Here is a 13,731-nt window from a genome sequence, read left to right as displayed (position 1 = left end):
ATACTTCCCATCCCTTGCCCTTGCCGCATATTTTTGGTTGAGCATATGGAATAAATAAATGAATAAATAATTCAGCGCGAAATCGTCAAAATACAAAAGTATTTCCTTGTCATAGCCGTAAATCGATCGATAGTTCTAATGATCCATGCATAGGAATCGTTTGTGCCAATGGTCGCAAACGTTCGAATTAGCGAGCACGTTGTTACCACGGAAACTACCGTTCATTGGTTACTTTCACGTGGGAACTCCCTCAAAGTGTGGACAATAACAGTCTAGAGCGATCTACGATCCTGCGGATGCAATCCGTCATTTGTTATCCGTACGAGATCCTCAAATGAGGCCTCAATGTAGAAATACCTCGAATATGTTGAAGATTACTGGATTTCTCTTTGATAACAAACAATTGAAAAATGGTCTAAACCAGAATCCTCAATATTTCTCTAAAATTTACGTTAAAATTCGTTTCCTAACTGATTTCATTAACAACCACTTGACCAAAATGTCGATTTTGACCTACGTTTCTCCCGCTCGAATACTATTCATTGCGGTCACCTTTGTCGCGTTTTTTTTATGTTCTCTGCATCGATTGACGTCCACGATTTTCCTTCTCGAAAATTCTTCACCATCATTGATCATCGTTGTGCGTTGTTGAGTACTGTACCTTCATCTATGTATATGTTCCCGTAGATGTCTCGGTGATTCACTTTCTTATAGATTTCTTTTGATACTAATTCCAGAATACGATCTGATATTTTCAACGTTCCTGGATTTTTGTGTCAAAATCTTTTGTTTTTTGTTTCTCAATAGCTACCATAGAAACTGCTTTTATTAATTTGTTTGGCTAGATGACAAATCACATGAAAATATCAAAACTAATTCAATTTTCTGCGACACAAACAGCCTAGATCCATAATTGAAGTGAATTACTACAGAGTGGATTGTTGACGTGCATGTACATATTATTTTGCGTAGGATCTTACTTTATTTGTTACTTCGATCTTATTTCATTTGGATCCCAGGATCTAATGAGTAAAATCTTTGAGGTAAGTTCTGGTACAAAAACTAGCTTCTCCATCCCAAAAAGGTAGCACTTTGTTTTTTTTTTCTTTTTTGACGCGCTGCCCTGGAATTTGCGCATAAATTTCGCGTTTTAGAACTGTTGATATTTTCTTCGAATTTTCTCCCTATTTATTCTTTAACGATTATCATCTCTTTTTTCCCTCTTCGTTTGGTATCTATCTATTTGAAAGCATGGCTAAAATTCAAAGGACCTGCAATTCTAAAAGGATTTTTTTTTTATCCATCAAGTTATCAGTTTAATACAACCTCAGCAAAGACGCGGCGTAGCCATAAATTAAACGTAAATTAAAATTAAAGTTAAGTTAAAATTAAATTTAATTAATTAAATTATTTCTTTCCGCAAATGCTCTATCGAGAAAAAAAGCGCACAGAAGTCCCCATTATCTTTGAGTCGTCCTTTTCGGGGAAAAGAGAGACATCAAAGTTTGGATATTGACTGAGAGTTATAAATTGTAAATAATAATAAGTAATATTGAATTAATATAAATATAATAAACAGATCTATATTTGGAACACCAATATGCTGCAGAAAATGAGCTACAAATCCGACCCGTGTGTTATAATCGCGGATGACTCGATATAGTTCGCCAGGAGAAATCCGTTATAAGAGCCGGAACCGTGGCGAAAGGAGCTATTTGAAAAAGAAGTCTTCCACATATTTTTTTTCGAAAATCAGAAGAGTGATGAGCATTTCATGGACAGTAGCCAATACCAGGGTAAACATAGGATAATTATGGAAGTGCACACGCTTCTCGGTGCAGTTAACACTTTTCATTGAAGAAAGATTCAACGGGAATTTTCGAGATAAAGTGACCCTTTATGCTAGCATAAAAATTAGTTGGTCAAAATGACCTGAGTTTCGTTACAATTGCGAAGCGGCGCGGTGGAGCGTAGCGGCTGCGATCAAGTGGAGACCCTCGCCGAATACACTCATCCCTGTATTCCGATTGAAGCAAGCGAGCGACTATGGTGGTTTTTTTCTTCGTCTGCAAAATGAGAAATCATGAAAAATGATGTCCTCATTTTTCATGATGAGAATAGTCCTCATTTTTCATAATCCAGCTTAAGCTGCTTAAGCGGGCGTACATATGTTTCACTGAACAAGCACACTGTGTGTTCGATTGGAACATGGCGAAGCATTGAAGGGAGAAGTATGTGCGGACCGGAAGAAGAGAATAAGTGAAGTTGGGAATGAAGAATGAACAGGTTGCGATCGTCAGGGCAAACAACCATAAGCATTGACGACCATAAACCACACATCATCTTGTTGGAATACAAAAAATCATCGAGCATTGATGAATGATTATTTGCTATAATGATTGGTATTCCAGTGGCAGTAAATCTCGCCCACTTAAAAGCTGGTTATTAGGACAATGATGAATTCGTTGTGGTTTCTGGTACATGCTAGGTATTATTTATGACGAGATTCATTCATTAGACTGCAACGAGAAATTATTTGTAACTGTTGCAAGTCAAATTTTTATCTGCTTTGTAGTTTCCGCAAAGTTTGTGGCACGTACGCAGTTTACAGAAATATGCAGATATGGTCCCAGCAAGAAGTTGCATTTAATTTTTCCTTTCAAATCTCTTTACACAAAATTAGCTGCTGCATGAATTTTCGTCTGTTTTATGAATGCAATATTTTTCTGTTTTCGTGGGATTTTCGTGAAAACAGCTGAGTATACAAAACTGTCAGTGCTAAAAATTATAAAGAAAAATTGATGGATGGTCTATCGTTTTTTTATTGGTGCCGTCGTAGTATGTACTGTATTCGAGTCAAAACCGCTTGAAGCCTGACGCAATTACGTAGATGAGCTGCGCTCGAAGCGGTGTGGTAGAGAGTAGCGGTTGGGATCGAGGAATTGGATCTTTGCTAACTCCACTCATCGCATGTAGTTCGAGTAGAGCTAGCGATGGTCCCACAGCGATCTCAACCGTTGGGTCTACCGCGCCGCTTCTGGCGCAGCGCATCTACGCAATTGCATCAGGCTTCAAGTGGTTTTCAAGTGATAGATGTTTACGGGAATGATTCTTGAGTGACAGTTGCAATAACCCAAATTTTTAAGCTATTGCCGCTCTTAGGTTTCACTATCTTTATGCAACGAGTAATTAACGTGAGTCACAGTCGACCATAGAACCCTTAATTAGCTAGCGGTTGGAAATTGATGAGACGAGTAGTTATAAATTTCCATAGTTAAGACGATGAATGTGACTTTACGACGGGGAAGCGGAGCTCACTGTGATTTTACGCTTCTGCCACAGAGGTTACTCGTCCAGTTTCTTCACAAAAGAAAAGGACGTTTTTTGTTGTTGTTGTTGTTTGATATTAGAAACTGTGATTGACCTAAATGAACAACTCTATTGTGAAACTGACAATTTTCCTTTTTGTTCCCTCGTCCGACATCACTTTGTTTGTTTTCTGAACTTATATTGTAGAAGTGGTTCTTTTTTCTCGCATCTTATGCATGCAATTTTTCAATGGTTTTCTTTTTTTTGCGAAAGACTATTATGGTTCGAAGGTCTTCTTTGAATATTCAATTCATCATTTTCATCCGTTTTCCCGGAATCTCCTCTCAGACATTTGCGCCGCACTGTTTTTTCTAGCGTTGCGTTCGCAATGACTGCTCTTTGAAGTCCACGTCATGGCTTCTTCTCGTTCCGCCACCAATACTTCATAATTGCAAGGTCTGTGTAATAGGAAACATATGTAATACTTTTCTTTGGTTGTAACACGGAATTTCTATTTTACCGAAGAAACAAGAATTCTGTACAGTCCATCTCAAGAAGAAAAAACCAAAACGACTTCTGTGCACGAATTTCCCTACGAGGCACCTTGTAACGCGCCAACCCTGCGCCTGCATTGCATCGTCGAGCGAGCAGTAATTAATGAGGTTTCTCGAGCGACCTATCCTAGTGAAAACACTGGAAAAGTTGCTGAAAGAACTGGCACGTGTGCAAGGGCGTAATGAGGTGTCTCGTAGGAAAATCGTAAAGGAAGGCCGTTTTTCACGCACGTTTTTCAGGACGATTAGAGAGGCACAATCTGCACCCCTTCATTATCTTTTCTTGGAAAGTTTCAAACATCGTCAATTTCGTGGTATGCTTCATTTATGTGTTACAGTTAGTTGCTTAGCAACATTCCCTAAAAACTCAAACCTATAACTATTACAATAAGCGACTGATTTTTTTCTAAAAAGATAATGGAATGAGAAAACCAAGCTATTATGCAGAACATGCTCGCAAATAACAGGGCAGGTGTAAAGCACAACCTGGCGTTACCGGGAACAATAAACATTGTTCATTCGAGCAATTCTCCTATTTTATGGAATTTTGTATGCACGTTTTTCGTTCGGCACAAGTACACGTAATTTCCTAACATTTTGGTTGGTGGAACGTCGTTTTTCGTTCGTCGACGCTTCGCAGCTGACAAATGATGGGGCACTGAATTTTGAATAAATGAAAGTGCAATAAAGTATATGTGGAACTATGTACTGAAACCACGGAAAGAGAATAAAAATTATGGCAAATTCAAGTCCCACACCGACCAATAGAATATCCGCAGCGTCATCTAGGACAAATGTACGCAATAATTGCAACGAATTATCCCAGCATAAGCAGAAATACTCTTCTATAGAATCATTTCTGTTCGCTCCACATTCTTATCTTTACACTCGTTGCTTCTTATGGTATTTCCGTTTTGTTTTCTCTCCCTCACTGTTTGTCTTGAAGATCGAAATTCGAAATAGAGCGTTTGAAACAAAAACCCTCCCAAAGTTTTCTAAAGCTAATGTTTTTGTAAAAGATGTAAAAGATAAGTAAAGATATGTATGAAAAATGTAAAAGATAAATAAAAATGTAAGTTTAAAGCTAATAGTTTTGTGAAATAATGTAAGTCTAGAGCTCAATCAATCTTAGTAGCTTTAGCCAACATGTAGTGGATCTTTTGAGGCCAACGCTTGAGTTTTAGGGTCCCGACCTTAGCAGCATCACATCACACCTTAGTAGCTTTATCTCGCACCTTACAACATAACTTTTGCCTATTCCACAGTAGGATTAATTCTTTCACGCGCCCCCGAGGCACAACGAGCTAAAACTTCTATCGGATCAAATTATAGGATAAAACTAGTAGAAAGATGTTCGGATAGTAGAGAGCGCATAGAAAAGCACGATTGAAAAAATCACTAACTAGGCTTAGGCTTGGAGCTTTCCAGAATCCTCTAATCAAACCGGAATGCACCGTAATAGGATTAACGAACAATCCACTTAATCACTTACTCTTTTAACCGAATACTCTTTGCAAGGAAGCTTGCGCTTGTCGTTTTTGATGCTAACTACGTGGATCTTGAGATATTGTCGGGATGAGAAATGACAGAACAAAGGGGAAAAAAGAAAAACAAAAAGAAGAAGTTAAAACATACTTCTGACAAGTTATTGTCAATATAGCCTTTGTCAATATAGCTTCTTCCCACGAAAAGAGACGTCATCGCATGCCAACGCGGTTCTCTTCCTGTGAACTTCAGGATTCGTATTATTCCCTGCAGAGGAGTTCGCCTGTTCATATCGCAGAGTTTGCACTGACGATCGTTACGATTTAACGCAAAAGGGAAAGAATCACATTTAACAGCAAGATCCGTTAAGACAATGCCTGTAAAAATCTTCCTCTTTTGCATCTTAGCTTTGTTTGACACTCTTACAATCGAATAAGACCACCTAAATGTCACAAAACTTGCAAAATTAGCCCCACGTTACTCTTTCGAAATATTTCCCTAATCAATTCTGCAATTACACAAAAACTTAATATTGAAGCGGGAACCACTGCTGTGAAAACAAATATGGAATAACTTGGGAATTCAGCCATATGTCATTTTTGCTGTTGATGGGAATTTTTCGAATATGACGCGAGCCGTCTGAGAGATGATTTCTTTTTCCGGAAATTTGAAGCGGAGTGAATGCATTAAGCGTGAACCACCGGAAAGCACTTTATGAATTTCCGTTCGCTTGTCTACCGTTCCGGCAACGATGACCATTGGAGGGATCGATAGAGGTCTTCGTGCCCCTTTAAAGGGCCGTTAGGCCGCCCGGGTTCCCCTCAACGAGGACGTGTGGATAGCGCAAAATCGATCGGGCGGCTGATGCCGCCTTTGCGCCGTGGACCGCCCCGGCCGGCCAGCCAGCCGGCTGTCCTCGTCGCGCGGTTTTTTGACGCTCGATGACGCCATCGTGTCTCTTTGCCTCATCTCTAGATTCTACTCGATTACGGGACCTTTTAAGCGCCTCATGCTATCGGAAGAAGATTCCCATATTACTGTGGCTTCATACTGTAGATCTGTTAGTTCGAATAATAACCTCCTTTGAAGTTTTCGTTTATGAATTCCTTCGGGTAGATCTTCACTGGTGTCCATTTGACCACTGTTCGATATTTCCTCATTTTCTCGGTCAGTGGCCATGGCTGGATCCATCCAGCATGTGGTGTTATACTCATCCGGGAAGAATGTGTGTTGTTTTTCTTCCTTTTTTTCGTTTTCTTTCCTTTCTTCTTTTTCCTTTTCTATAGTAGTCATTCTACTAGCAGACCTTGTTTTATTCGTTATAGCAAACAAAATAGAGGAATTATTAACCTTCTGTTTATAATCTTCTATTAATCAGGTTGTTTTGCTCTCAATAGACACAATAGTGGGCGATGTAGACTGCTATTTTTATTTTTAGCGCTGACATTTGAAGGTGTCCATAGGATTTCCTTAATTCCTTCTGTTCTTTGTTGAATAGATGTTCGATGTGGGATACAAGCACAACTTATCCGCTATCATACTTGTTTTTTTTTTCGTTCGAAGGTTTTGTTGCTTTTCGGGACATTCTTCCTCGTTCGCCTCCGTGTGGGTTCGTCGTGGGAATTGAGCCTCTTGTTTCTCGTGAGTCGTCGTCAACTCCGTCCTACTCGTCTCATCCTCATGTCTGTCTTCCCTACACTGAAGGGAGTCAACCAGTCAACGCGCTCGGATATAAACACATTTCAGTCTCAGTTCAATAACCAACTGTGTCGACATGTGTGCAGCAACACGACGTCTTTCAACAACGATCAATGCTCCTTTATTCTTTCGAAATACTTCCTTCGTAAACGTTGTTTACGCTACACACACGTTTCCGTATTCGTTTCTTTCAATGCTGGAGAAATTTTAGAGAAGCTCCGTCGTTGTGCTTCCTTGCAATTTTTTTTTTTATTTTTGCTCGACAGAAGAGCTCTCGACGGAACATTCTTGCACAACCGATGATGAATTATTCCTCTTCTGCTTCACTTGTTTCAAACTCTATGCGAATACTGACGTTCAATTATTTCCCCTTCTTTTTCATGTTCGTTTTTTTTTTGTTATTACAAAAGTTATGATATATAGCGGCAGCTTCTGGCTAATGTCTTTTTCTGCTAATGACAGCGCATGCACTTTCACATGATTGCAGGAATGTGATACTATAGTCGTTTAGTGAAGAAGAAATTTTGTTGCGATTGTAATTTTTCGCTTCAAGAGTATGCACTTTCTTCAGGCAATTACAATGTCTTGTACTAATTTTTATAATTCAAAGGACAGAAATAACAAGAAAAATGAAATCATTCTTTTACTTCAATCTGATGCAAAACAAGATCTTTTTTTTCACCAGATTGAAGCAAAAGAATAATTTCCCTTTCTAAAACGGAAGTCTTTAGATGTCTCTTGTTGAGAGATTCTAGCGTTCCACCGGTTACTGTTTTTTCCGATTATCGAAGTTAATATCCACTTTTATCCAAACACTGTCAAACGGTAAGTTTTTAATCTCAGAAAATAAAAGTGAAGGAGACACAACTAATGTGTTCTCGGAAGCATGGATTCGACCTCTCTTATTAACAGACTATTTTGATAGCAACATGAAGAAATATTGTATTGACAGGAAAGAGAGAGCAGTACCTTCCGGAACAGCCTAGTTACGCGATATTTATACGCAATATGCTTGGCCTATAGTTCGTCGTCTTTACGTTGTACTTAAAGGCATCACCCCACGAATCTGGAGTGGTACGGATTTCCGGTGGAATATTCGTATACGGCTTCGTATATTCGTATACGGGGTCGTAGATTATGGGGAGGAGGGTGATTCCGTTCATTTCTTCCTAATTGCCGTAGAAAGCGGCCCGAAGATACGGCTTCGAGCGTTCCAGTGCACTATTTTGTACAAGGAGTTCGAATGGAGCGCGCCAGCTCTGTGCGGCGCCGCATCTTCCGGGGGCCGTTTTTAACGGCGATTAGGAAGAAATGAACGGAATCTCCCCCTCCCCCCTCTCCATAATCTACTGTCCACCTGAAATCCGTACCACCTCGGATTCGTGGGGTGATGCCGTTAAAGGCAGCGTATCAGGAAAATGACGATGTTGTAGTCTCTGTGAGTCTTAAATGTAGTGTTCGCGGTGTAGATAACGACTATGGGGGTGGCCTCACTGGATTCCTCCTAATCGTTCTGAAAAACAGCATGGAAACAGTACTTGTTCCTACGTGGGACGTTACAACGCGCCACCTCTGCAACAAACAAGAACACACCAAACGTCCCATCCTTGTACACGCGCCGCATCCACGAGCGAGCGGTTTAAAGTCAATGAGGTTTCATAAACGGCCTATTCAAGTAACATAAGTGAATGAGCTGCTGAGAGCGTACAAAGGTGGCGCGCCCTAAGCTACATCATAACCACTAAAACGCCGTTTCCCGTGCCGTTTTCCAGGGACTAGGGGAAATTGAACTTTACCACGTTCATACTCCTAGACTATACTTTGAACTCTATATCTGATCACAGAGACCCTAACATCGTCAGGCATTCGTGGCACGCTGCCTTTTAACTTCTTCGTAAATCATTTCTGCTTCTTTTCCAGACATCAATTACATTGGTGGTCGTAGGGAATATTTAAATACAAAAATACTCTCTGAGTCATTGTTTGTGTAGATAAAGTGGAAGTCTGCGGAAACGTTTTGTTTTTTTTTTCTGTTTGTTTTATGGATGAAATGATTAGAAATTAGAAGGGAGAAGTTGCATCGTAGTCTTTCGTTAACATCCCGACTGCTGGTCAGTTGTCAGACGCTGCGAAAGACGTGAGTGAGTTGAGAGAGAAAGAGAGAAGGAAGAAGAGTTAAGTACTATGTACCATTTTATGAGTGGGTGCTCAAAAGTCCGCCTTCACTTTTTGAGAATAACGGTGGAATTCTTGTCCAATATTTCGTTGCTCTCGGATTTTTTTCAATTTCAAGAACTCAGCAAGGATGACGGGAGGTCGTATTTTTCGTTGAGATAGAACTCTGACGTCTTGTCAATATGTTCTTGATGAGTTCTTTGGTTCCTGCCTAAAACGCGTACTCATCTGTGTGATGTGCTTAATCTTTGCTGTGTTAATGTCATGCCATTCGAGATTATTGATGTGTACTCCAGGGACAATACGGTGTCGTAAAATGAACAACTTATTTTGTTAGAAATTGAATTCGATAACACGTCGCTTGACGCCGTCGAACGACGAGCGACGTATCGCTCTCGCTCCAGGATCCTCGATGGCGAAGCGCTCGATGTCTGCACCGACCGGCGCCGCCTACGATGACTCAGCGTTTCTCGGAGACCCGAACTGCCGATGTTTTGACCTTGTCGGACACGGCTGCATTGAGTCATAGCCTCGTCCACCCACCGATTTCATTCTTTCAAATCCTGATTCTTTTTGTGTGAGTGACAGCTGCATCTTAGCGTTTCCAGTATTAGTGACATGATGCGTCAATATTACGTTTTCTTGCACTTTTTTGCATGCTTGAGTCATAGTTTTCCTGCAAACAGCGCGTTATATTCCATATTCTATATAATCGCGATTAATATCCAAAGCTTGTCGATATGAATGAATCATACTGTTACTATTTGTAACTAATACAGGCCGCTGGCTTTTTCCTCGTCCACAACTGGAGTTTGCCAGTATTAGTTCGGGGACTAGAACGATACTGTACTCACTTTAGCGGCAATCCAGTCGTCCGGCACGTGTGTAGCTGAGATTTTACGACTCCCAGTGTTGGTTTTTGTCCAGCAATTTTTCGTCAAGTCATAATCGCTCTTTCGAGTTGCTGTGCGATAAAATTATGCGATGAAATTTCTGTGAATAATTGTTGAAGTTTGGGTTATTGTTTTCGCATTCAAATAAATCGGTGTGCGCTCTTTTTTTCAATTTATTTAACTGTACAAAGTGCAATTAAGAGTTGCATTATTCCTGTTTACGTCTTTTTTTCTTTATGCACAACATTTATAATTGCAACAACTAATTATTTAGAGGTGTATATTTGTGGAAAAGCGCATCCTTATCTGGGACTTGTTTTTCTCAGGAAAAAAAAACCCGAGTTCAAAGCACTGCTCCGAAAATCTTCACGATAGTGTTTCGAAATTAAAGGAAGAAATTGCAAAGAAGGAACTCTTCATTTCTTTCCCTTCATTTTTGGTCGTTAATATTTCATTTCTTCTTGGTGATGACGATTCGACTTTTAAAATTTCAACATGAAGCATACGTCATGTTTTTGAATTTTTTTTTCTGATAATCATGCAACATGGTTCATTTTTCATTGGTCGAGCGCACATTTTCCGTGACGCACGTACTTAGTCAACATGTTACATTCCAAGAATCTCTATGTGAACGATGATTAATTCGTTTTATTTACAGCCGAAATTCCTCATTTGTTTCTGTTTCTTTCTCTACTAACGAAAATGTGCGCACACACGTATTTGGCGTTTCCGTGGCGGTGTCTCGTTGCTGGCGTAATCATCACAGATTTATAATGTGATAATCTGACTTTTCCTTAAGAGATCATTTATGGTGCATCATTTTGGTGCAGTCATCGCGTCAGTCCGTCTTGAGAGTGTTTTCGCGGAATCCTCGCTGGTGATTTAGCAGAATATCGTTTACAAGTGTCGTGCACTTTGTTGTTTGCATTACATGCGCAGCGCCCACTGTATTATAGTTCTATTTGAACCTATCGCGGAAGTCTATCGCAAACCTCCATAAGCCAGTCAATCGATAGGCTGGGATTTGATAGTTCGCATATAATTATATCTCACAAAATCAGTTTTGAATGAGTGCGAGAATTTTTGCGAATGAATGTAGTTGAAAGAGCTAATGTTTCTCATCATGATGTGCTGGGTTAGCGTGATGACCATTTTTCTCACACCACAAATACGGGTGCGCCTTCCGTGTTTGCTCTCACTCGACGCGTAGATATTTATCGTCACGTCGGCTCATTTTTGCATGATAATATCTGTAATTGAGCGTATTCGGCTGCTTTGGCGCGGAACTTTGTACTCGCTGAGCCGGCGGTTTGTTGCGTTGCGTTGCGTCGCGTCGAATTCATCCCTATCTTTCATTATGCTTCAATGCGATTACGGTCGTTATACTCGTGATTTTCCATCGACTCTTATTTCGTGTTTTTCCCCTTTCTATTTGAAATGTACTCAAGCGGCGTCCGTCGAATTCAATTATCTCAGATCTCATCGCCGACGAAAAGTCGCACGCGGCAGCGCGGCGGCGACAGATCGATCGCGTGCACACTCAGTGGTCTGGTTTAATTCGCGTGCCGACGGCGCGTTCGCTCACGGATAAACATCTGGGATCAGCACCTCACGTCGAACTCGCTTCGATCATCTCTGAAGGCATGCTCGAGAATCGTAAAAAATTCCTTGCTAACAGCTTTTTCTTCGTTTCTGCTAGTTCATTTAATGTTAGGCGTCGAATATCCGAAGGAATACATTTTTATGGCTATACGTTTGCGATAAAAAGCGGGTTCTTTTCTAGCGATTACCTGGGTTTGAATGTAGGTTTTGCATACGTTTAGAACCATATTCAATCTTCGAAGATGACAATGTTGCGGTTGAAACCTATCCATATCGAGTTTCTGTTTGAAAAAATGTTCAACTGTGTATTGTGTGTCTCGTAAGTTAAGGTTTCAGAGTTCATAAGTTTTTTTTTTCACCCGAACAAAATGACTCGAATATTTTGCACATAAAACTGCAACTCGTTTCGTTCACACACAAACTTTCAACTTTGCGGAGGAAGTAGTGAAATGCACATTTATATTCGTCTTATTGCTCTCGTTAAATTTTCGTTCATACTTCATTTATATCGCGAAGAATTATAGTAGCTTTCTGTTTTTCAGATGTCGTTTTCATCCGTTAGTTTCATATTCATCGTTAATTTGCTCGTTACCCTGATTTGCACTGTGGTATTTTGCAAGGGAATCCTTTGTTTTAAATGCCGGCACATCCTGTCTCTAAATTTATCGTAATCGCGCGTGATTTTACAATTCCATCGTATCAATTCACTTGTGATTGTAGTTGTGAGTCTATGAGGTGATATCAGGGGAAAAAAGAGGCAAGCCATGATGCAGAAGCGGATCCAAGACAAATGTCTGCAGTTTTATTGTGTTACACAAATAGCTCGCTACTAGTGTGAGACTGAGATTATATGCTGCACATGGGACCATTCACTTTTTTTTTTGAATCGTGAAACGTTGTGTTCAGCCGCGCTACAGGTGTTATACTGTTTTCTTTGGTTGAAATCCTACCATTATGCCTGATTATGTTCGAAAACTTCATCGAGATTACCGTAGAACGGTTATGGCATATTTTTATTTTGCCCTTTGTGAATGACACCGCGAACTGAAGATTGCACAGTTGTTTGTATTGGAGTCGATTGGCGTCGATTTACGTCAATTTTCTTGAGGAAAAAAGCTTGAGTAAATGCAGTGCACTCAAGTTTGAAAAAGTGCAAACAATGTCTCGGTTCATTTACACGTACCTATCCTTCATCGTTAGAGGGATTTAGTTTAGCTGATACTTCGAAAGATTATTTCTTTCGCAATAGTTTTATAGTGAGATAAATGATTTATTTGCGTGAAGAAAAATCTACTATCTATCAATCAGGAACTTTCATTATATGTTCCGCACACGGGCGTTTGTATTGACGTTATCAGCTGGTTCACACAGGTGGTCTTTTTTAGGAGAATGTGGCGATGTTTTTGTCATTTTTGTGATTAGTTTCGTTTCTATAACTTATGAAGCTTGCGTTCTCAAGCTTTTGTTTCATTCCTGCTTCTTATTTCTATATACTTTTCTTTTTACCTCGTATATCTTTTTTTCCTCGATTTCCTGGTGTTCCCGTGTTCCTGATGCTACGTTAACTTGAAAAAAAAGCATTACCTGTGGTTCGGTCTTTGTTTCTGTTCTTCTATTAGATCCTTATATTCTAGAAAGATTAAGGGGAGTGTTTTTGGTTCAAGCTTTGTCATCAGAAATTTCTACTGCTTCCTACAACTAAACTTCTTTTGACTATAGAAATTTGTGTTTGAAGTCACTCATTGGGTCAGTATTTATCTCTACAGATGGATATGTTCCTTGTTCGACATACCATTCAGTTTCTATCCAGAGCAATGTTACTTGTTCATTGATGACAACAAGCTTATCCGATTTCACGTTAACAGTATCTCGTTACGTGTCTGAACAGTGTTTTTCGTGTTAATTGTTTTATTTACTGTCAATATTGTAGCGTGGGAGGGTCATTTCGAAGATTTTTTCAGAGGAAGCCGGGTGAAGAGGTGAAGCGTCTAGAGTGTGTGTTTCGAGAGACGCTA

At 39.9% G+C, this 13,731-nt stretch overlaps 2 protein-coding genes across 2 annotated transcripts; one reads left to right on the top strand and one right to left on the bottom strand.

Annotated features, from left to right (window-relative positions):
• Nucleotides 1–3,282: 3,282 nt before the first annotated feature.
• Nucleotides 3,283–13,691, top strand: RB195_020451 (uncharacterized protein; the record flags this gene model as incomplete). Its single annotated transcript, XM_064188745.1, has 4 exons — nucleotides 3,283–3,344; nucleotides 3,715–3,765; nucleotides 4,104–4,177; nucleotides 13,678–13,691. 4 exons carry the CDS (start codon nucleotides 3,283–3,285, stop codon nucleotides 13,689–13,691), a joined length of 201 nt encoding a protein of 66 aa, XP_064044626.1.
• Nucleotides 6,327–6,641, bottom strand: RB195_020452 (uncharacterized protein; the record flags this gene model as incomplete). The annotated part of the gene is made up of 1 exon (XM_064188746.1): nucleotides 6,327–6,641. The coding sequence occupies one exon, from the start codon at nucleotides 6,639–6,641 to the stop codon at nucleotides 6,327–6,329; it is 315 nt and encodes a 104-aa protein (XP_064044627.1).
• Nucleotides 13,692–13,731: the final 40 nt, after the last annotated feature.

The sequence above is a fragment of the Necator americanus genome, chromosome II, assembly GCF_031761385.1.
Source record: "Necator americanus strain Aroian chromosome II, whole genome shotgun sequence".
NCBI lineage: Eukaryota > Metazoa > Nematoda > Chromadorea > Rhabditida > Ancylostomatidae > Necator > Necator americanus.
Note: the sequence above shows the minus strand (reverse complement) of the source record. Positions and strands in the feature narration are given on the sequence as shown.